The 23,510-nt window shown below is 44.7% G+C and overlaps 1 protein-coding gene across 5 annotated transcripts in view; it reads right to left on the bottom strand.

The window, feature by feature from the left end:
* Positions 1 to 23,510, bottom strand: part of STYXL1 (serine/threonine/tyrosine interacting like 1) — a 73,242-nt gene that overhangs the window by 43,588 nt on the left and 6,144 nt on the right. For 3 of the 5 annotated variants that reach the window (XM_006942027.5, XM_006942026.5, XM_023246750.2), the window contains 2 exons: positions 16,659 to 16,765; positions 507 to 568 (listed from right to left, as the gene is read on the bottom strand). In XM_006942027.5, the coding sequence (XP_006942089.2) occupies positions 507 to 568; positions 16,659 to 16,761 (165 nt within the window). In that variant the 5' untranslated portion in view covers positions 16,762 to 16,765. Of the gene's footprint in view, positions 1 to 506; positions 569 to 16,658; positions 16,766 to 23,510 lie in introns of those variants that run through there. The other 2 variants (XM_045047795.1, XM_003998542.6) reach the window with 1 other exon arrangement.

Below are 23,510 nucleotides of genomic sequence, written 5' to 3'. Positions count from 1 at the left end.
GGTGGGGAGAGGAGGGTGTTAGGTCGCAAGCTTACCCTGCAGTCAAATGCTCTACTGCTGAGCTACACTCCCAAGCAGTGAGCTTAACCCGGAAAAATGCCCGAGGCAGGGCCCACTCTGGCGAGGTACAGGGCACAGGGCCAGAGACGGAGTATACACCCGCAGGGCGGCAGTGGGAAGGGGAGGGGATAGTTTCTCCAGACAAAATTTTACAGGTAAAACTGACAGCCCAGGTAATCGCGGATGGGTAGTCGAAACTGGAAGCCTGGGTGAGATCTCTGAACGAGAAGGTACACGGACAGATCTGAAGGAGACCCAGGACAAACCAGTGGTTGTCTTCACACAGCAGCTGGCGAAAATGAAGCTGAACCAGGCAGACAGAGGAGACACCAGGGAAAGAAGGAACGAACTTGGAAGTCAAGGGTGGAGGATGTGGTCGGGATGACGGAGGACAGAGACGGATCCTGAGTGAAGGCCCACCCCACATTCTGACTCTGCCGGTATACCTTCTCCACTCGACGGGCTGTAATCACGTGGCTCTCGTCATACTCCCATTTGGAACGCACATCTGGAAAGGAAAAGTATTTTTCTTTTAATGTTTGTTTTTGAGAGAGAGCACACACGTGCAGGGGAAGGAGAGTGGCAGAGGGAGAGGGGGACAGAGGATCTGAAGCAGGCTCTACACTGTCGGCAGGGAGCCCGATGCCGGGCTCACACCCACAAAACGTGAGATCATGACCTGAGCTGAAGTCGGACACTTAACCAACTGAGCCACCCAGGTGCCCGGAAAGGAAAAAGTCTTTTTTTTTTTTTTAAACATTTATTTATTTTTGAGAGAGACAGTGTGCATGCACAAGCAGGGGAGGAGCAGAGAAAGAGAGAGAGAGAGAGAGAGAGAGAGAGAGAGAGAGAGAGAGAGAGAGAGAGAATCTTAAGCAGTCTCTACACTGTCAGTGCACAGCGTGATGCCAGACACAAACTCACGAACCATGAGATCAGGACCTGAGCCAAAATCAAGGGTCAGATGTTCAACCGACTAAGCCACCCAGGCACCTCATGAAAAGTATTCTCTTTAAATGTTTATTTATATTTGAGAGAGACAGACAGACAGAGCTTGAGCCGGGGAGGGGCAGAGAGACAAAGACAGAATCCAAAGCAGGCTCTACGCTGTGGAGCTGTGTGTCAGCACAGAGCCCAACGCGGGGCTCGAACACGAGCAGTGAGATCATGATCTGAGCCGAAGTCGGACGCTTAACCGACTGAGCCACCAAGGGGCCCCAGGAAAAGTGTTTTTTAATAACTGTATTTGCATATGACCAAACTACTTAGAGTACTTGCACCATCTGCAACGTGTGTTTGGTTGGACAGTGAGGTGACAGGAATTATAGTTCCTCTATTCCAGGCTGCCTGCATGCCTCTCCTGCCCCATCAGACTCACACTCACACAGCCCCTTAAGCAATGAGCCTTGGTATCTTTGATTTAGGGGAAGGGGGAAAATCAAAGCCAGAGTGAGCTCATCCCAAATGCTCCATGGAATTTGAGACCCAAATTCAGACTCTAAAACCTACGAACTGAGGTTCTAAATGTCCCTGCAGAAGGTATGACACTGATGCCCTCAAAGTTGGGAGGAATGTGGAACAGGAACGGAGTCTTATGTATAAATTCTAAGAAGGACTGTTATCCAAAACATCATTTTTTAAGATATTATTTTTTTAGGGGCGCCTGGGTGGCTCAGTTGGTTAAGGGGCCGACTTCGGCTCAGGTCATGATCTCGCGGTCCGTGAGTTCGAGCCCCACGTCGGGCTCTGTGCTGACAGCTCAGAGCCTGGAGCCTGTTTCAGATTCTGTGTCTCCCTCTCTCTGACCCTTCCCCGTTCATGCTCTGTCTCTCTCTGTCTCAAAAATAAATAAACATCAAAAAAATTAAAAAAAAAGATATTATTTTTTTAAGTTTATGTATTTTGAGAGAGAGAACACACATGAGCAGGAGAGGCGGAGAGAGACAGAGACAGAAAGAGAATCTAAGCAGGCTCCGCACTGTCAGTGTAGAGCCTGACACCGGGCTCAAACTCATGACGTAAGATCGTGACCTGAGCCAAAATCAAGAGTCAGCTGCCTAACCGACTGAGCCACCCAGGTGCCCCTAAAATATCCTTTAAGTAATCTCTACATCCAACGTGGGGCTCAAACTCACAAACCCAAGATCATGAGTCATTTGCTCTACTGACTGAGACAGCCAGGAACCCCCAAAACATGATTCTTAAATTCAACAACAAACAACCCAATTTAAAAATGGGCAAAAGATATGAACAGACACAGCACACCAAAGGAGATGTGCAGGTGGCAAATAAACATAGAAAAAGATGCTCCACATCATGTCAAAGGAATGCAAATTGAAACAGTGAGATACCCCTACATGCCTATTTGTCTATTTGAGTGTCAAAAACCTGGGGCGCCTGGGTGGTTCAGCCGATTAAGCGTCCGACTTTGGCTCAGGTCATGATCTCACGGCTTGTGAGTTCAAGCCCCGTGTTGGGCTCTGTGCTGACAGCTCAGAGCCTGGAGCCTGCTTCGGATTCTGTGTCTCCCTCTCTCTCTGCCCTTCCCCCACTTGTGCTCTGTTTCTCTCTCTCTCTCTCTCTCTCTCTCTCTCTCTCTCTCTCAAAAATAAACATTAAAAAAAAATCCAAAACACAGACAGCACCAAATGCTGGTGGAAACCAGAACGGTCCTTCACTTTGGAAGACAGTTTGCAGTTTCTAACAAAACTAAACATACTCTCACCAGCTAATGGTGCTCCTTGGTATTTGCCCAAATTAGTTAAAAGTTTATAACCACAAATGTTTATAGCAGCTTTTTCATAACTGCCAGAAGTTGAAAGCAAAGATTTCCTTAAATAGGTGAATGGATATAGGGGTATATCCAGACAATGGAACACTATTGGGCATGCGTGCCTGCACACACACACACACACACACACACACACACACACAGCTATCAAATCTGGAAGAGACACGGAGGAAAGTTAAATGCATGTAGAGGCGAAAGAAGCCAGTCCGAAAAGGCTATATATCGTATGGTTCCAAGTATAGGACATCCCTGAAAACACACAACTGTGTAGACCATAAAAAGATTAGTGGTTGCCAGGGGTCAGTGGGGAGGGAGGGATGAATACACAGAGCACTCAGGATTTCTAGGGCAGTGAAATGCAGGATCCTGTAATGATGCACATATGTCATCCATTTGCCAAAACCCAGAGAATGTACGACACTAAATGTAAACTCTGGGCTTTAGGTGATAACAGAATATCAATGTAGGTTCATCAGTAATAACACACACACCACTCTGGTGGGGGATGAGGACAGTTGGAGAGGCTGTGTTTAGGTGGGGAACGGGGAATTTAGGAAATCTCTACTTTTTAAAATGTTTACTTGAGGCGCGCCTGGGTGGCTCAGTCGATTGGGAGTCTGACTTCGGCTCAGGTCTTGATCTAATGGCTCATGAGTTCAAGCCCCGCATTGGGCTCTGTGCTGACAGCTCAGAACGTGGAGCCTGCTTCAGATTCTGTGTCTGCCTCTCTCTCTCTCTCTCAAAAATAAAGATTAAATATATATATATACATATATATTTTTTAAAAAAGATTTGCAAGACCTTAAAAATAAAATGTTCGAGAGAGCACATGCACATGAGAGGCAAAGAGAGAGGGAGAGAAAGAATCTGAAAGAATCCGCCCTGCCAGCGCACAGCCCTACTGGGTGCGATCCCACAAACTGTGAGATCAGCACCTGAGTGCGGTCAGGAGTTGGACGCTTAACTGACAGAGCCCCCCAGGCATCCCAAGAAATCTCTACTTTCTGCCCAATTTTGCTATGAACTTAAAACTACTCTAAAAGTATTTCTTTAAAAAGACATAAGAAGGGAAGGTTTCTGGGTGAGTCAGTCGGTTGAGCGTCTGACTCTTGATTTTGTCTCCAGTCACGATCCCAGGGTTGTGGGTTCGAGCCCCGTGTTGGGCTCCGAGCTGAGCCGAGCCTGGAGCCTGCTTGGGATTCTCTGGCTCTCCCTCTGCCCCTCTCCCCACCTTGTGCGCGCCCGCTCTAAAATAAAAAAATAAAAAATAAAAAAAAAAAAAGGACATAAGAAAGCACAAACCAAAAAATACAGGTAAACCTAATTGTATTAAAATTAAGAACTTCTATCTTTTTTCATCAAAATACAACATTAAGAAGGTGAAAGGGCAAGCCACAGAGTGAGAAAAAAGATCTGTGATACCAATAACAAAAGACTTGTAGCCAGAGTTTATAAAGAGCTTGTGAGTCCATGAGTGAAGACATAAAACAAAACATCTCAGACATGTGACCATATCTTTATTTTAAATCAAGGCCACATCCCTAGGCTGACCCCAGCCTCCCTTAAAGCACCTTCCTGAGAAAACTCAAAGTTACCAAAAGAACTTTCTGTTTGCCCAGCCAACACCTGAAGGTAGGGCCCCTGTCTCCCAGCCTCTGGGGAAGGGTAGGAATCTAAATTAGATAAGCTCCAGTCAGCAAACCCAGATGGATTTCACAGGGATCACACCCCCTCCGCTTCTTGTAATTTTTCACTTTCCCCAGTCCCCTGAGCCCCACATTCCCTCTCCCTCTCCACCCGCCTCCCTCACTCCCTTAAATCACCCAGTGACCTCTGTGCAATCCAAAGCAGAGTTCAGTTCACACTGGACTCCTTCCTATTGCAACAGTATATTATTGATTAAGATCTGTCCTTGCCTCTTTAACTAGGGTCTGGCTTTGTTTACCTGTGGTGCTGTGCAAGCAACAAAAATGAATCAAGTACATGTAGCTAATGTAACATTACTAGGGAATTTTGTGTTTTGTTTTTTTTTTTAGAGAGAATGCACGGGAGCGGGAAAGAGGAGCAGAGGGAAAGAGAAAATCTTAAGCAGGCTCCACACCCAGTGCGGAACCCACCGCGGGGCTTGATCCCAAGACTGTGAGATCACGACCTGAGCCCAAATCAAGAGTTGGACGCTCAAAAGACTGAGCCACACAGGCGTCCCAGGAGTGAATCTTAACAATATAAACGAGCAAAAGAAGTCAGATACACGGTCTGTATGGTTTAAAAACAAGCAAAACTAAGCAGAGTAAACTGTAAACTCATTTCACTCATTAATATAGATGTGAAAATCAGAAATCACAATAAGCCAAATCTAACAGCGTGCACACGCTATGTGATGATGGAGTAGGAACTATGTAATACTAGAAAATCACATTAAGGTATTAAAGGGGCCCCTGGGTGGTTCAGTCAGTTAAGCGTCTGACTTTAGCTCGGGTCATGATCTCGCGGTTCGCGGGTCCCAGCCCCGCGTTGGGTGGGCTCTGTGCTGGCAGCTCAGAGCCTAGAGCCTGCTTCAGATTCTGTGTCTCCCTCTCTCTCTCTCTGCCCCTTGGCTGCTCACACTGTCTGTCTGTCTCTCTCTCTCTCTCTCTCAAAAATAAATATTTTTTTAATATTTTAATTGAAAAAATATTGTAATATTGTGACCAATCACTGTGGAAAAATAAATGCTATTTTCCCACTATGCAGCTTTATAACAAACATACCCCTGAGCCTTATCCCACAGTCTGGTTTCAATGTTTCCAGTTTGCAAACTGTCTTTTCTGTGTGTATACAATAAATGTTTACTCGTTATTACTTCAGTGATTCACTGGTTTTGCTTTGGCTGTTTGGAACCTTTGGCAACAAAAGTTTCAATTCATGTCTTAAAAAAAGTCTGTAGTAAGAACTTCTTTAACCTGTTGGGGAAAATTACTAAATAGCTACAGCAAATACCATAGCAAATTGGTAAAGGCAGAAAAAAGACAAAACGCTCAGTCACGGTCCCTTGTAACACCAAACGGGAGAGCCAAGGGCACAGCAATGCAGTGAGATAAGGGGGGAAAAAAAGTAAAATGTATAAGAATTTAAAAGGAAGAAATCAAACTGCCATTATACATAGATAAATATGGTGGTCTACATAGAAAATCCAACACAGGGGCGCCTGGGTGGCTCAGTCGGCTAAGCCTCTGACTCTTGGTTTCGGCTCAGGTCACCGTCTTGGGATTTAAGTTCAAGCCCCATGTCAGGCTCTGCACTGACAGTGTGGAGCCTGCTTAGGATTCTCTCTCTCTCCCTCTCTCTCTGCCCCTCCTCTTTCTCTCTCTCTCAAAATAAACTTAAAAAGAAAGAAAATCTAACAGAACCGCAAATAATTAGGATTAACAGGATAGCACATCAAGATTGCTAGATACAACATAGACGCCCACATGCAAATATATAAAACAATGGGCTGTAAAAGCCGGGGTGGGGGGTGGTGGTGGATAACATTTCAAAAGAGAAAAGACTTGTGGAAATACCTAATGATCCAAGGGTCTACCAGAACTCACAAATCAGTAACAGAGACTAAAGAAATGGATGTGCAGGGGCGCCTGGGGGGCTCAGTCGGTTAAGCGTCTGCCTTCGGCTCAGGTCATGATCTCCCGCGACGGGCTCTGTGCTGACAGCTCAGAGCCTAGAGCCTGAGCCTTCATATTCTATGTCTCCCTCTCTCTCTGCCCCTCCCCCACTCACACTGTCTGTCTGTCTGTCTCTCTCTCTCTTTCAAAACAGCCAATGTGGGAAGTGTGCCCTTGGGAAGAATGCAGCACTGCATTTGAAGCAAAGCGTCGGGGCCCATGAGGCAATTAAGATCCCCGCACTTGGAGATCCAAGAGGCTTTCTGCCTGTGTTTGCATCTATAATCGTGGTCACCAGGAGCAGTGAGGAAGGGAGACGGTCTGCTCTCTGCAGAGGCCCAACATCAGGCTCTCTTCCTGCAAATCCAAACAACAGATCCATGCTGGGAACACAAGTGGCTATTCCCACAAGTGGTAAACAGGTCTTCTCTTCTTTCCAGGTTTTTCTTCCCCTTAAACATATGACATTTCTAGAGGGCATGGAGAAGTCCTAGATGCCATCACTGTGAAAAGTTAGATAAATTTTTCTCTACTAGAAACATGATTTGATTATTCCTTTGGAGAGATAAACAAAAAAAATCATGCCCATGGTTAAAAAAGATCAAAAAGGGCAAAAGGAAGGGCGCCTTGTGGCTCAGAGGGTTAAGTGTCAGACTCTTGATTTTGGCTCAGGTCATGATCTCGGGGTCATGGGATCAAACCCCACGTCAGGCTCCTCACTGAGCATGGAGCCTGCTTGGGATTCTCTTTCTCTCCCTCTCTCTGCCCCTCCCCCATTCATGCACATGCACTCACTCTCTCACTCTAAAAATAAACATTTTTTTAAAAAAAGACAAGGGGAGGGGCGGCTGGGTGGCTCAGTCAGTTAAACATCCAACTTCGGCTCAGATCATGATCTCACGGTTCATGGGTTCGAGCCCCACGTCAGGCTCTGTGCTGATAGTTCGGAGCCTGGAGCCTGCTTCAGATTCTGTGTCTCCCTCTCTCTGTGTTCCTCCCCCACTTGCACACACACACACACACACACACACACACACACACACACTCTCTCTCTCTCTCTCTCTCTCTCAAAAATAAATACAGATTTTAAAAAAAAAAATTTTTTTTTTTAAAAGGACAAGGGCGCCTAGGTGGCTCAGTCGGTTGAGCATCTGACTTCAGCTCAGGTCATGATCTCACGGTTCGTGAGTTCAAGTCCTACGTTGGGCTCACTGCTGTCAGCACGGAGCCAGAATCGGATCCTCTGTCTCCCTCTCTCTCTGCCCCTTCCCCACTTGCACTCGCTCTCAAAAATAAACATTTAAAAAAATTAAATAAACATTTAAAAACATTTAAAAAAATGAAAGTATCTTAATAATATGAACATCTGGTTCAGTTGGGAGTTCTTCCATTTGACAAATGTAATATTTATGTGGAACTGCTGGAATCTTTTATTTTCTCAGTTTTTCCCTGCCTGGATAGGACTGAAGCTAGAATTTTCCCTTTCGATAAAAGGAACACAAAAAAATGAACATGTTATGATGTACAACATGAGGACTGTAGCTAACACTACTGTAGGATATGTGGGAAACTTTTTTTTTCTGCTAAGGATTTTTTTTTAAGTAATCTCTACACCCAACATGGGGCTCAAATTCACGACCCCAAAATCAAGAGTCATGTGATCTCCCATCTGAACTGGCCAGGCACCCCTGTGGGAAAGTTCTTAAGAGTGAATCCTAAGAGTTCCCATCGTAAGGAGAAATGCTCTATCCTTTTTATTGTATTTATAAGAGATGATGGATGTTAACTAAACCTATCACGATTTCACAATATATGCAAATCAAACCATCATGCTGTATACCTTAAACTCCTACAGTGATATATGTTGATTATTTCTCAAGAAAAGTGGGGGGAAAAAGATTTGAAAACCTGAACATGTTATTTGTAAACTGATGTTTAGTAACTAGTCATAAACTTGAAATACTAGAATATATTATAAGCCTAATTCTAGGTAGTCTTATGAATGGATCTCTTTTGACTAATGTAAATATAAATTCAAAAGACAGTTTCAAGATTATTTTTTAATTTTTTTTAAATGTTTATTCATTTTTTAGAGAGAGAGACAGAGCACGAGCCAGGGAGGGGCAGAGATAGAGGGAGACACAGAATCTGAAGCAGGCTCCAGGCTCTGAGCTGTCAGCACAGACCCCGATGGGGGGCTGGAACCCATGAACCATGAGATCATAACCTGAGCCGAAGTTGGAAGCCAACCGACTGAGCCACCCAAGCACCGCTCAAGATGTTTTAACATGTAATTTTTTTCAATTTTAGAGAGAGAAAGAGAAACAGAGAGCAAGTGCACTAGTGGGGGAGAGGGACAGAGGAAGAAAGAATATTAATCAGGCTCCACACTTAGTGCCATGGGGGCTCGATCCCACGACCCTGGGATCATGACCCAAGCTGAAATCAAGAATCGGATGCTCGACTGAGCCATCCAAGCACCCAAATAAAAAAACTTAAAAAAAAAAAAAAAAATGTAGCTTTTTGTGAATCACACCTTAAAAAAAAAAAAAAAAAAAAAAAAAAAGAGGTGCTCCTGAGTAGCTCAGTCAGTTAGGTGTCCAACTCTTGATTTTGGCTCCGGTCATGATCTCACAGTTCATGGGTTCGAGTCCTGTGTCGGACTCTGCGCTGATAATGCAAAGCCTGCTTGGGTTTCTCTCTCAACCTTGCTCTCTGACCCTCCCCCACTCACATGCTGACTCTCTCAAAAAGTAAATAATTTTGGGGCACCTGGGTGGCTCAGTCAGTTGAGCAACCGACTTTGGCTCAGGTCATGATCTCTCGGTCTGTGAGTTCGAGCCCCGCGTCAGGCTCTGTGCTGACAGCTCAGACCCTGGAGCCTGTTTCGGATTCTGTGTCTCCCTCTCTCTGACCCTCCCCTGTTCATGCTCTGTCTCTCCCTGTCTCAAAAATAAATAAAACATTAAAAAAAACTTAAAATAAAATAAAATAAAATAAAATAAAATAAAATAAAATAAAATAAAATAAAATAAAATATAAAGTAAATAAAGTAAATAATCTTAAACAAAGGAAAAAAGTAGCTCTGAAAAAAAAATATTTGTGGGGTACCTGGGTGGCTCAGTCAGTTGAGCATCTGGCTCTTGATATCAACTCAGATTATGATCTCAGGTTCTTGGGATTGAACCCTGCAGTGGGCTCTGCACTGAGCATGGAGCCTGTTTAAGATTCTCTCTCTCCCCCTCTGTCCCTCTCCTCTGCTCACACATTCTCTCAGGGAAAAAAAAGACATTTAAAGTATTTATTCATTTATTCATTTATGTGTTCTCTACACCCTATGTGGGGCTTGAACTCATGACCCTGAGATCAAGAGTTACATGCTGTTCCAACTGAACCAGTTAGGCACCTCAAAGCTACAGTTTTTTGATAAAGCTTTGAAACCATGCTCCATAGGGTTAATGAGGTTGAAACTAACAGGAAATTTAAAAAAAAATTTTTTTTTTTTACTGTTTATCAACTTTTGAGAGAGAGAGGCAGACTGCAAGCAGAGGGAAGGGCAGAGAGAAAGGAAGTAGGCTTCAGGCTCCAAGCTGTCAGTGCAGAGCCTGATGCGGGGCTTGGACCCACAAACTGTGAGATCCTGACCTGAGCCAAAGTTGGTCGCTTGACCAATTGAGCCACCCGGGCACCCCGAAACTAACAGGAAATTTAAAGCTTGTTTTTCAGAGACCCGTTTCTCCCTAATCAGCTATGGCTTTTTTTTCCAGACCTCACTAACAAATCCACTCCTGTCTCTGCAGAAGCCTAGACTCAAGGTCACTGATAGGGTTCCAGCCAATGAACATACAAAGCCCTGCATTCCTGACTGGAAATAAGAGCCCAAAACCCATCCCGCTCTCAGAGCATGCACAGAGCCCCTTCTCTCTGCCCTAAGACGACCTCCTGAATTTCGTCTCATTTTAATGCTGTGTCCACTGTAAAGTGAACATGAGATATATGTTAACATACATTTGTGTGATATGAATGCTCCACCTTTTCTCATAAACAGTCTTAAGTCTCCCCATCCTTTTCATCGATACGTATGAAATCCCAACCCCTAGGATTATCAAACACTTGTTCTCTTCCCCTTCAGGAAGGCAGATTTGAGGCTCGCCCTCCTGTCATTTGGCTGTTCTCAAACCCTTTCCTCGCTGTAGGATTGCCTTTGCTGTGCCATGGCGGGCAGACAAACTGGGTTCGGTTATAGCTTCTTAACAAGAGGACTGGGAGACGCCTGGGGGTGCTCAGTTGGTTAAGCAGATCTTGATCTCAGCTCAGGTCATGATCTCATGGTTTCGTGAGTTCGAGCCCCACATCGGGCTCTGTGCTGACAGCATGGAACCTGCCTGGGATTCTCTCTCTCCTCTCTCTCTCTGCCCCTCCCCTACTGGTGCTGTGCACCCCCCCCCCCAATAAACAAACATTTAAAAAATTAAAAATGAACAAACCAAGAGGATTGGATGTGTTGCTCTAATCTTCCAAGAAGGGCCATTTTATTTTTTTTTAATTTCTACAATCATGTGGTCTTTAGCTTTGGGGACTATTGTGCATATATGTGCAGATACAAATTTAAATCAGCACAGACCTCATCACGTGTCCCAGATGACAATGACTTAAAAAAAAATAATCCATGAAGCCAAGAGTTGGCTCTTTGAAAAATAAAAATCAACAAACCTTTAGCTAGATGGACTAAGAAGAAAAAGAGAGAGAAGATCCAAATTACTAAAGTCAGAAATCAAGGTAGGGACATTACTACCAAGTCTACAGAAATAAAGATTGTAAAAGAGTACTATCAACAATTATATGCCAAAAAATTAAATAACCTAAATGAAACTGACAGATGCCTAGAAACACAAACCTACCAAGACCAAATCACAAAGAAGGAAAAAATCTGAGTAGACCTATAACCAGTAAGGAGATTGAATCAATGATCAAAAATCTCCTGGGTGGCTCAGTTGGTTGAGCATCTCTCTCTTTTTTTTTTTTTTGTTTTTATTTATTTTGATGGGGGTAGGGGGGAGGGTCTTTCTGAGAGAGACAAAAAATCAGAGGGGGAGGAATCGGGGGGAGAGAGACAGAAAACCAGAGGGGGAGGGATGGGGGTGGGGGGAGACAGAGGATCAAAGCGGTCTCTGTGCTGACAACAGAGAGCCCAATGTGGGGCTCAAACTCACAAACCATGAGATCATGACCTGAGCCAAAGTTGGACGCTTGACCAACCCAGGCACTCAAGCATCTGACTCTTGATTTCCGCTCAGGTCATGATGCCAGGGTCATGGGATCAAGTGTGGCATCAGGTTCCATGCTCAGTTTAGGTTCCATTTCCCCCTTTCCTTATTCCCTGCTTGTGCTCTCTAAAAAAATTTAAAACTCTCCTGACAAAAAAAAAAAAAAAAGAAGAAGAAGAAGCATTGCATAGACCACTCAACCACTCTAATTATCAGGCTGGATCTATACAGGATATATATTCATAGAAAAGAGTTTAAACTACATTCAATATTATTATAATTCACATGTATATTCTTGTACTAGTAGAGTTGGCCCAAAGCAGAATTATAAGCCAGGTACAGTACATGCACTGAGGCTTTTCCCTGGTCTGTACTCTCCCCAAGTCCACCACTCTGAAGGGTCTTTCCCATTTCTGACCAAAAGCAGATCCCAGAAAAGATCTCATCCATTGCTTCTTACCAATCTAACACTTCAGAATTCAGTGTATTGTCTTGAAAGATGATGATAAACCTTTTGAAATCCCTGACCTAGAGATCTATTCATCCCCATAGAGAAGAATTTCATGTGTTTATTAAAATATTGATTTAGAGTTCCTGGGTGGTATAGACAGTTGAGCGTCCAACTCTTGGTTTCAGCTCAGGTCATGGTCTCATGGTTTGTGAGTTCGAGCCTCACATTGGGCTCTGTGCTGATGGCATGGAGCCTGCTTGAGATTCTGTCTCTCCTTCTCTCTGTCCCTCTTCCACTTGTGCTTGCATGCTCTCTCTCTCTCTCTCAAAAATAAACTAAAAAAAAAAAGATTTAAAATATAATTTATTTAATAAAGAAAAATCAGCCCTGGACCTGATGCATTCACTGGTGAATATGTAAAGAAGAATTAATCCCAATACTTCTCACTTTTCAAAAAAAATTGAAGAGGAAAGAACACTTCCTAAGTCATTCTATGAAGCCAATGTTACCCTGATACCAAAGCAAAAGAAACTACAAGAAAAACAGAGAAACAAAAAACCTACAGGCCAGTATGAACACTGATGCAAAAATTCTCCAAAAAAATATTAGCCGCATATTAAAAGGATTACATACCATAAACAAGTGGGATTTATTTGTGAAATGTAAGGACAATTCAACACACCAAAATGTCAATGTAATATACCACATCAACAGAATGAAAGAAAGAAACCACATGATCATTCCAACCAATGAGAAAAAGCATTTGACAAAATGTGGTACAGTCTCATAAGAAAGACGTGCAACAAACCAGGAATAAAAAGAAACTACCTCAACATACTAAAACCACATGTTAAAAAAAAAAAAAACAGGGGCGCCTGGGTGGCTCAGTCAGTTAAGCATCTGACTTCAGCTCAGGTCACGATCTCGTGGTCCATGAGTTCGAGCCCCGCGTCAGGCTCTGGGCTGATGACTCAGAGCCTGGAGCCTGCTTCCAATTCTGTGTCTCCCTCTCTCTCTGCCCCTCCCCCGTTCATGCTCTGTCTCTCTCGGTCTCAAAAATAAATAAACTTTAATAAAAAAAAATGGAGCAAATGTCATATTCAATGGTGAAAGACTAAAGACATTTCCTCTAGGTCAGGAAAAACACAAGGATGTGGACTTTCACCACTTTTATTCAACAAAGTACTAGAAGCCCTAGCCAGAGCAATTAGGCAAGAAAAGGAAATAGAGGGCATCTAAATTGTAAAGGAAGAAGCAAAATCAGCTCAGTTTGCAGATGATAGCATCTCATATGTGTAAAAACAAAACAAAAAACAAAAAACAAAAAAAAGCAAAACAAAACAAAAAAACCCTAAAGGGCACCTGGCTGGCTCAGTTGGAGGAGCAAGTGACTCTTGATCTGGGGTTCATCAATTTGAGACCCATGGTGACTGCAGAAATTACTAAAAAAAAAATAAACTTCTAAAAATTCCATACATTAAAATATATTCTTTGTACTGTAAAGTTCAATGAAATTTGAAAAACCCTGAAGATCTGACCAAAAAAACCAAAACAAACAAACAAAAAAACCTGTTAGAACTAACAAATGAATTCATCACAGCTACTGGATATAAAGTTAACACACAAAAATCAGTTGTGTTTCTATACACTCACAATAAACGACCTGACAAAGAAATTAATAATTCCATTTTCAATTATGTCAAAAGGAATAAAATACTTAATTTAACCAAAGAAGCAAAAGACTTGTACGTGGAAAACTACAAAATGTTGCTGAAAGAAATTAAAGGACAAATTAGTGGAAAAACACTCCATGTTCATGAACTGGGAAACAATGTTGTTAAGATGTCAATACTATACAAAACAAAATTTCAAAACAATCTATAGATTCAATGCACTATCTATCTAACTCCCAATGATTTTTTTTATAGAAAGAAAAAAACCCAGGGTGCCTGGGTGGCTCAGTTAGTTAAGTGGCCGACTGATTTTGGCTCAGGTCACGGTTTCAGGATTCATGAGATCAAGCCCCATATCGGGCTCTGCACTATATCTTCCCAATCCCCTCCCACCCCCCCAAAATAAATAAACATGGATGGATGGATGGATGGATGGATGGAAGGAAGGAAGGAAGGAAGGAAGACACATCCTAAAATTCGTACAGAATCTCAAGAGACTAAGAATGGGACAGTCTTTTCAAACAATGGTGCTGGGAAAATTGGATATCCTCATGCAAAAGAGTGAAGTTGGACCTTTATCTAACACTACATACACAAATTAACTCAAAATGGATCAAAGACCTAAATGTAAGACCAGAAGTATAAACTTGAAGAAGAAAACATAGGGCAAATCTTCATGACATTGGATTCGGCAATGATTTCCTGGATAGGACACCAAAGGCATGGGCAACAAATGAAAAAGAATTAGGCAAACTGAACTTCATGACCGTTAAATTTGATAAGGTATTAATATCCAGAATATGTAGATAACTGATAAAACTCAAAGGTAAAAAAGAAAAACTGATTCAAAAACGGGCAAAGGACTCGATCCCATATTTCTCCAAAGAAGATATACAAATGGCCAATAAGTGCATGGAAAAGATGCTCAACATCACTAATCATTAGGGAAATGCAAATCAGAATTATATGGAGATTCTATCTCCCTCCTCTTAGAATGATTACTAACCCCCCCCAAAAAAACCAGAAAATAACAAGTGTTGACAATGACATGGAAGAATTAGAAATTTGTGAACCCTTGTGTTCGTGTAAAATGACGCAGCTGCTGTGGAAAACAATGGGGCAATTTCTCAAAAAATTAAAAATAGAATCACCACATGATGCAACAATTCCATTTCTGGTTTATATACCCAAAATAAATAAAAGCAGGGGCTCAGAAATATTTGTACACCCATGATCATCATCATTCACGATAGCTAAAACATGCAGGCAACCCAAATGTCTGTTGACAAATAAATGGATAAGCAAAATGTGGTATATACATACAACAGAATATTATTCAGCCTTAGGAAAATTCTGCAATATGCTACAACATGAAGAACCTGGATGATGCGATGATGCTCAGTGAAATAAGCCAGTTGCAAAACACAAATACTGTATGGTTCCACTTACATGACCTGCAATGGTCAAAAATCATAGAGGCACATGGGGCACCTGGGTGGCTCAGTCGGTTAAGCGTCCGACTTCGGCTCAGGTCATGATCTCACAGTTTGTGGGTTCAACCCCCGCATCGGGCTCTGTGCTGACAGCTCAGAGCCTGGAGCCTGGCTTCGGATTCTGTGTCTCCCTCTCTCTCTGTTCTTCCCCTACTCATGCTCTGTCTCTCTCTCTCCTTCAAAAATAAATTTTAAAAAACATTCAAAAATTTTTTTTAAAAATCACAGAGGCAGAAAGGAGAATGGGGATTTCCAGGGGATTAGGGATGGGAGGGATGGGGAGTTAGTGTTCAATGGGTGTAAGTTTTAGAGTTTACAGGATGAGGAGTTATGGAGATGGATGGTGGTGTGCATAATACCGTGCAACATTATGAACGTATTTGACACACTGAACTGTACAATTAAAAGTGGCCAAAACAGCACATTTTATGTTATGTGTATTTTATTGTGATTTTTTTAATTGGGGGAGAAAAAAAAATCACAAGTTCACACCAATCAGAATGCAAAAATTTTCCAGGCTGACAAAAGGTGTCGATAGGTATGGGTCTTACACTGATGATGGGAATGCAAAATGATCATCTTTTTGGAGGCAATTTGACAATAATGTAGTGAAAGCAGAATCTGCAACTTGTCAATTCCATTTCTAGTTAGATACCCTGAAGACATTCTTGCCCGTGAATAAGAGTCGCACAAGGCACTGTTCATCAATAGAAACACAACGCAAGCAACACATCACGACTGATTAGCTATGGGCGCTACCCTGACAGTTAAAACAGATCTTCACATTTAGACATGGGGCGGGGGGGTGGGGCAGATCTCAAAAATTCTAAGAAAAAGCAAGCTGCAGAATGATTGTACATTACGGTACAATTTGTATAAATGATCAAGCCACACGTTATTTCAGGATGCCTGCATATATAGTAAAAATGTAAAAATACAGAACCGATCATCTTTGGGGAGGAGAAGCGATGGGATCAGGATGGGGTACGATAGAGGGGTACATCTATGTGTAACGTTATGTACGCTGAATCTGATGGTGGGTACATGGGCATTTATCAGCATCACTATGTATTTGCTGGATGTTTGAAATGTTTCACTTGACAAGAACACAGGTCTTCCAAGAACTTCTAGACCTAACCTGGAATGATTTCCAAGTCATGTGACAATTAGTAGCATCATTGTAAGCTATGTCGAAGGAATCTAAAGGTTTTCTAAAGTCATTTATTCCCTCATCCCCATAGATTTGTTGATTCACCAAAAATCGTATTTTTAAAGCACTTACCCAATAGGCAGAGATAGTTGGGTTCAGTCAGTCGCGACAGTTTTGTGACCTGATTCAAGATGTTGTAAAGCTCTGTTGGTTCACACAAAACCAAACCAGCCATCCTACTGGGAAGAATCAACAATGTATAAGCTTAGTACCTGTTTATTTTATTTATTTACTTTAGAGTGAGAAAAAGCGCAAGAGCGAGCAGGGGAGAGAGGGAGAGGGAGGGAGAAAGAGGGGGGGAGGGAGGGGAAGACAGAACCTTAAGCAAGATCAATGCTCGGCATGGAGCCTAGTGGACTAGTGCCTCTTTCCATTTTATTTTTTATATATATATTTTTTAATTTTTTTTTAACGTTTATTTATTTTTGAGACAGAGAGAGACAGAGCATGAACGGGAAAGGGTCAGAGAGAGGGAGACACAGAATCCGAAACAGGCTCCGGGCTCTGAGCTGTCAGCACAGAGCCCGACGCGGGGCTCGAACTCACGGACCGCGAGATCGTGACCTGAGCCGAAGTCGGCCGCCTAACCGACTGAGCCACCCAGGCACCCCTATATATTTTAATTTTTAATGTTTATTTTTAAGAGAGAGAGTGCAAGCTGGGGAGGGGCAGAGAGAGGGAGACACAGAAACGAAAGCAGGCTCCAGGCTCTGAGCTGTCAGCACAGAGCCCGAGGTGGGGCTCGAACTCACGAACTGCGAGATCATGACCTGAGCCAAAGCCTGACGCTTAACCGACCGCGCCACCCAGGCGCCCCCTTCTTTCCATTTTAAATGAATGGCCAAAGATAGTGGATTAAACTCTTTAACACACCTTCAAACAAAGATGAAAATAATCATGAAGGTGATCCGGAGAGCTTCAAAAATTTGTAGTAACATGTGCATCACAGAGAATCAAGTATTGTACACAGCGCATCTGAGCCAGAGAAATACACAGTAGGCTGTAATACAGTCACCGATTCCTTTCTTCTTTCATTTCATTACTGAGCACCTACTGTATACCAGGCACTGGAAATAACTGGTGAAACAGACTACCCTCATGAAGGTTACAGCCTAGCATGGAATACAGACATGGAGCCAAAAACCACATTATAAACAGGAAAAGCACTACAAGAGTCAGCATCCAGTGTTGGAGGACAAGCTAACAGGAGGGCCTCATCTGGCTGGAGCAGACAGAAAGGGCTGAGATGCGACTGCTAGGCTGAACCAGGTGGCTATGCAAGACTTAGCCAGGCAGAGAAGGGAGAGAGGGTGAGGAAGGGAAGAACATTCAGTACTTGACAGAGTCCAAAGGAGGCTGGTGTGACAGCAGGTAGAGAGTGATAAGCCATGACCCTGCGGAGGGGCCTTGTAGGCTGAGGACAAAGATCACGGAGGCCAAAGTTGGGTGGAGAATCACTGATGTGTACTGACAGAACTGCCTGCCCGGGCTGGGCTGGGCTCTTGTGCCCCAAGAACATGGAGGGGGAAAGGTTGGGCCTGTGAAGCCACTTCTACAGGGAGGCTACCTTTTAGCAGGGGTGGGGGCTACAAAGAGTTAGCCAGCAGGCCTCTGGCGGCCAGCAGGGGGCATGTGGGAGAGAAGTTGAGCCTAGGGATAATCTTGCTCAGGACAGTTAGGACCCACTTCAGAGTAACCAGTAGAATGCTCTTGGGAAAGGCCACCCCCCTCACTATGGGCCCTGGATCCTTCCCACTAAGTCAGACTTTGGTTCTCAGCCTCCCCTCCAACATCACCAATTTCAGCCTCCACATGGATCATTCCTATCAGCAGGCAAACATCCTCGGTACCCATCTCTGTTCTCTACAGAGAGACATCTCACTCCCTCCACTTCCTCGCTTCCAGACTCTCTAGGTCCAAATCCTGGCTGTGCCGCTTACTGTCGGCTGCCTGATCGGGGGGGGGGGGGGGGGGGGGGGGGGGGGGGAGTAATTAGTCTCTCTGCGCCTCAGTTTCTACCTCTATAAAACAGGGCTATTAGTAATATTGCCACTTCTGGGGTGCCTGGGTGGCGCAGTCGGTTAAGCGTCCGACTTCAGCCAGGTCACGATCTTACGGTCCGTGAGTTCGAGCCCCGCGTCGGGCTCTGGGCTGATGGCTCAGAGCCTGGAGCCTGTTTCCGATTCTGTGTCTCCCTCTCTCTCTGCCCCTCGCCCGTTCATGCTCTGTCTCTCTCTGTCCCAAAAATAAATAAACGTTGAAAAAAAAATTAAAAAAAAAAAAAGTAATATTGCCACTTCTGTAAAAACCAAGATAAAAGCACCTCCCTATTGTGTGTGGATTAGTGAAATTACACATGTGAGACATTCTGAACAGGGAAGAAATACAATCTTCTCCCCTGGAGCCCATCGAACCGTAGGAATTGTTCTTATCAAGGTCATCAACAATGTCCCCCTCGCCTCCGCCATTAATCACTTCTCCCTGGGCTCAAAGGATGGAGCCTCTTAGCACTTAACCCAGTTCAGCACCCCTCCCTCCCAATACTCTCTACTCTCAGAACACTCCACTCCCCAGGCTTCTCTTCTCCCACTGTTTGTTGCTACTTCGTCTTCTGGGTGGAAGGCTCTACCTCCTCATGTTAAGAAAGTCCATGGGGCTCCTGGGTGGCTCAGTCAGTTAAGTATTCAACTCCTGGTTTCTGCTCAGGTCACCATGATCTCACAGCTCAGGAGCTGGAACCCCTCACTGGGCTCTGCACTTGACACTGAGGAGCCTGCTTGGGATTCTCTCTCTCTCTCTCTCTCTCTCTCTCTCTCTCTCTCTCTCCCTCTCTCTCTCCCTCTCTCTCTGTTTAAGAGAGAGAGCACAAGTAGGGGAGAAACCAAATGAAAATAAAAAGATATTTAGATACATCCGGTCATGATCTCACGGTTCACAAGTTGGAGCCCCGCGTCAGGCTCTGTGCTGACAGCTTATATCCTGGAGCCTGCTTTGGATTCTGTGTCTCCCTCTTTCTCTGACCTCCCTGGCTCACGCTCTGTCTCTCTCTCTCAAAACATTAAAAAAAAATTTTTTTAAAGATACATTTAAAAAAAAAAGTCCTTAGGCAGTCATCTCTTTCCTTCTCTGTCTACACTCTCTGTAGGACAGGGCTCTCAACCTCAGCACCATTGACATTGACATTCGAGGCCAGATAAGTCTGTGCTGTGGGGGGCTGCCCTGTGCATTGCAGGATGTTTAGCAGCATCCCTGGCCTCCACCCCGTAGATGCCAGTAGCAAAGCCCTCCCCACCCAGTTGTGAACAACCCAAACTGTTTCTGGATGTTGCCAAATGTCCCCTGAAAGAAGAGGGCAAGTCACTGCTACTTGAGAACCACTACTAGAAGATCTAGAGCCTAGGGGCGCCTGGGGGTTCAGTCGGTTAAATGTCTGACTTTGGCTCAGGTCATGATCTCACGGTCCATGGGTTTGAGTCCCATGTCGGGCTCTGTGTTAACAGCTCAGAGCCTGGAGCCTGCTTTGGATTATGTGTCTCCCTCTCTCTGCCCCTCCCCCACTCATGCTGTCTCTGTCTCTTTAAAATAAATGTTAAAAGGGGCGCCTGGGTGGCTCAGTCGGTTGAGCGTCCGACTTCGGCTCAGGTCATGATCTCGCGGTCTGTGAGTTCGAGCCTCGCGTCAGGCTCTGTGCTGACCGCTCAGAGCCTGTTTCGGATTGTGTCTCCCTCTCTCTCTGACCCTCCCCCGTTCATGCTCTGTCTCTCTCTGTCTCAAATATAAATAAACGTTAAAAAAAAATTTTTTTTAATAAAATAAATGTTAAAAAAGCAACTAAAGAAAAAAAAAGATCTAGAGTCTAAGTGATTTGAATACCATTTATAAACCAATGAGTCCCGAATCGTAGTCCTGCTTGACCTCTCCATTGAGCTCGACCCACCTGGATGCCTCATTGGGCCTCTCAAACATAACATGGCCAAAACAACTTTTAATTCACACGTGCCCATACCTCCAATGCCTCTCTTTTAGTTTCCTCAGCCTCAAAAGACAGCACCATTATCCACCTAGCTATTCAAGTCCATACCCCGAATCCCTCTTTCCCCCGGCCCCTCACATCCAATCTATCAGCTCTAGTACTTAAACATATTTCAAACCCATCCACTTTGCTCCAGCTCCAGAGCTAACCTTCTACACCAGGGTACTATCATCTCTCTCCTGGTGATGCCATACTTCCCGACTGAGCTTCTGGCTTCTTGCTTTCTCCCTATGATCTCATCTTTACATGACACTCAGGGCCATCTTTTCAAACTATGGGTGTCTTTGTCTTCACCTCACTGCCACCATTTGACACAATGCACTCATCAGTTTGCTTGCTTTACCACCAATCTTATCCTCTGGGAATGTGCGGGGCACACATACAACAAAGGGCAGGGACCTTGCCCTTTTGTTCACTGTATCCTCACCCAGTGCCCACGATTTTTGGTGAAGGGTGCTCAATAAGCACACGTTGGATGAATAGTCACCATTCCTGCCTTCGTCAATGGGGCCATCTTGACTTGAGGCCACACAGATGCGCCTAAGGACCTCCCCACTCCCACCCCCGTCACATCCCAGATCCTCTGCCTCTGAAAGCCCGGGTTTACTAGTGGCATCCAGGTGAAAACCCAGCCCCAGGGATCAACCCCTCCAGAGTTCTCTCCTTCCCCAAGGGAGAACTCTCCCTGGTCAAGCAAGAACTGCCCTCATCCGCTGATAAAGTATGAGACGGATAAGAACGGCTCCTGAACCTAACAGCACAGTTTTGTGGGGTTTTTTAATGTTTATTTTTGAGAGAGGAGAGCATGAGCAGGGGAGGGGCAGAGAGAGACAGGGGAACAGAGGGTCCAAAGCGGGCTCTGTGCTGACAGCAGAGAGCCAGATGTAGAACTAACTCACGAACCAGGAGATTGTGACCTGAGCTGAAGTCAAACGCTTAACCAACTGGCACTATCACCCCTGCCCCTCAACGGCACAGTTCTGAAAGAGGACGCAGCCCTGTGAGCTAAGATCATGGGCACTGCTAGCCCGGGCAGGTGGAAGGCTTTCCACTTCTTTTAGTGCTGCTCCCACCTCTACAAGGTTGACAATGCTCTTGGCTCGGCTGCTGGGCCCTGAGAATATTTTGACATTTTGAGCTTTTACACAGACCATTAAACTAATATTGGCAAGTTTTCGCCAAAAGTATTTTCCTTTGTGAGTTCCACTAAAGCGGACTGAATTCCTTGATTTCATTTCATAGTTAACTAATTCTGATTTTTTTTCAATTTTGTTTAGCCAAAATTAGTTTCCCCAAGATCAAGCCTTTTTTTTCTGTGTGATTTTTACAATAAAGGTTTGATCCCTCAGTCAGATGTTTATCCTAGCAGCATTGACTATGATTATTTCTATCAAGCATCCTTTTCCTAATGGCCTGTTCAAAACACTAGTGCCAAAATGGCAAGCTTAGGACATCCCCCCGTGGACTCTTTCAGCAGAGATAGAGATAGGCTCTTTTTGAGACTTTGGGGGTGGGGGTCAGTGTGATGGGTTTTGCAGGGGAACGGGGCAGGCAGGTGGGAAGAGTGGCCAGAGGAAGCTGGCTTCAGGGGGTCAGAGAGACCAATCTTCCTGTGAATTGGCCAGTTTGGGAAACCCACATGGCTTTGTGGGTGGCAAGCAGAGCCACCCCAAAACACTTGCACATTACACACCCACCAGTAGGGAAGTTCTTCACCCTTCACTGTAAAGGCCTGGCCTCTCTCCGAACCAGGTGTGTGTGCAGCTCTGTCGGCCCAGAGCTGTCTGGACGCAATTGGGCTGGTAAACTCCACTCCAGTGAGGACACAAGGTCTATATTCGGGGAAAACTGCCAGTTAGGAAGGGATGTTTCATTAGGGGTTGACACAGCCTGAGATGAAGCTGGAAACTAGCCAGACCCAGCCCTTCTTGCCTCCCTGTGCTTGAGGAAAGGCCGTGCCAGATCCTTTGGGTACACAAGGACTTCCATTCTGGCGGATGGCATCGCCGACAGAGGCTGGGCCTCACGTCAGGCTTCTCAAAGGACCTTCAGGACAGAGTTTGGTCGACTCTTGGCCTCACACAGTCTGGGTGGACACAACTGATGGGCTTCCGGTGGAGAAGAGGCAATGCTCCATGCTCCTGGAGAAGCCAGCCCATAAGCTTTACCGTGGGTTCCTGGCTCGGGCTAAGCAGGAACCAGAGGGCTGCACAGATAGGACTCAGGGTCCACAGCTAACCCCACTATGCCCTGGTTCTCTGTGTGAAGCAGAGGCTGTGTCAGGATGACCAAGGCTTAAATACAGGAACAGGCTTTAACAATATAACTATCACCTATAAACTGAAGCAGTTTACACAGGATTACACTGGAAAGGCTATAGGAATGTGACGTTGAAACGACAGACATAAATTGCCCAGCACTGGCCCTGGTGTGGAGCAGGAACTTAGGAAACAGAAGTTCCTTCACTCCTACCCTCTCTCTCCTTTCAATTTCACCTAGGAGCCTCTGACAGCTCCAAATCCAGTAGACACAGAGCACCATTCAGAGAATCTCAGGCCAAGGAGCGAAGCAGGAGCTAGCCAAGTTTGTAAGTAGAGGGAGCCTTTGGTGTTGCTGCAGAGTCAAGATCCCCAAGGATCTGGTATAGCCTTTCCTCAATCACAGCCTGCCCCTTGACAAAACTACAGCACATAACACCAGGCTATAGCGCCACGGGGTTGTGGAGGCTACCCGAGTGGTCTCGAAATCAGAGGCGCACCAGGTCCTACTGTTAGCGATGGCCAGAGTCTCTGGATTTTGGAAGCAACAGGTATGGGCCAGGGGCCCAGACCCAGCTGCCCACATCCCCATCCCTTGCCTTCTACCTTGCCTTCACTCCCATGTCCCCACAC

This window comes from Felis catus, chromosome E3 (genome assembly GCF_018350175.1).
Source record: "Felis catus isolate Fca126 chromosome E3, F.catus_Fca126_mat1.0, whole genome shotgun sequence".
Lineage (NCBI taxonomy): Eukaryota > Metazoa > Chordata > Mammalia > Carnivora > Felidae > Felis > Felis catus.
Note: the sequence above shows the minus strand (reverse complement) of the source record. Positions and strands in the feature narration are given on the sequence as shown.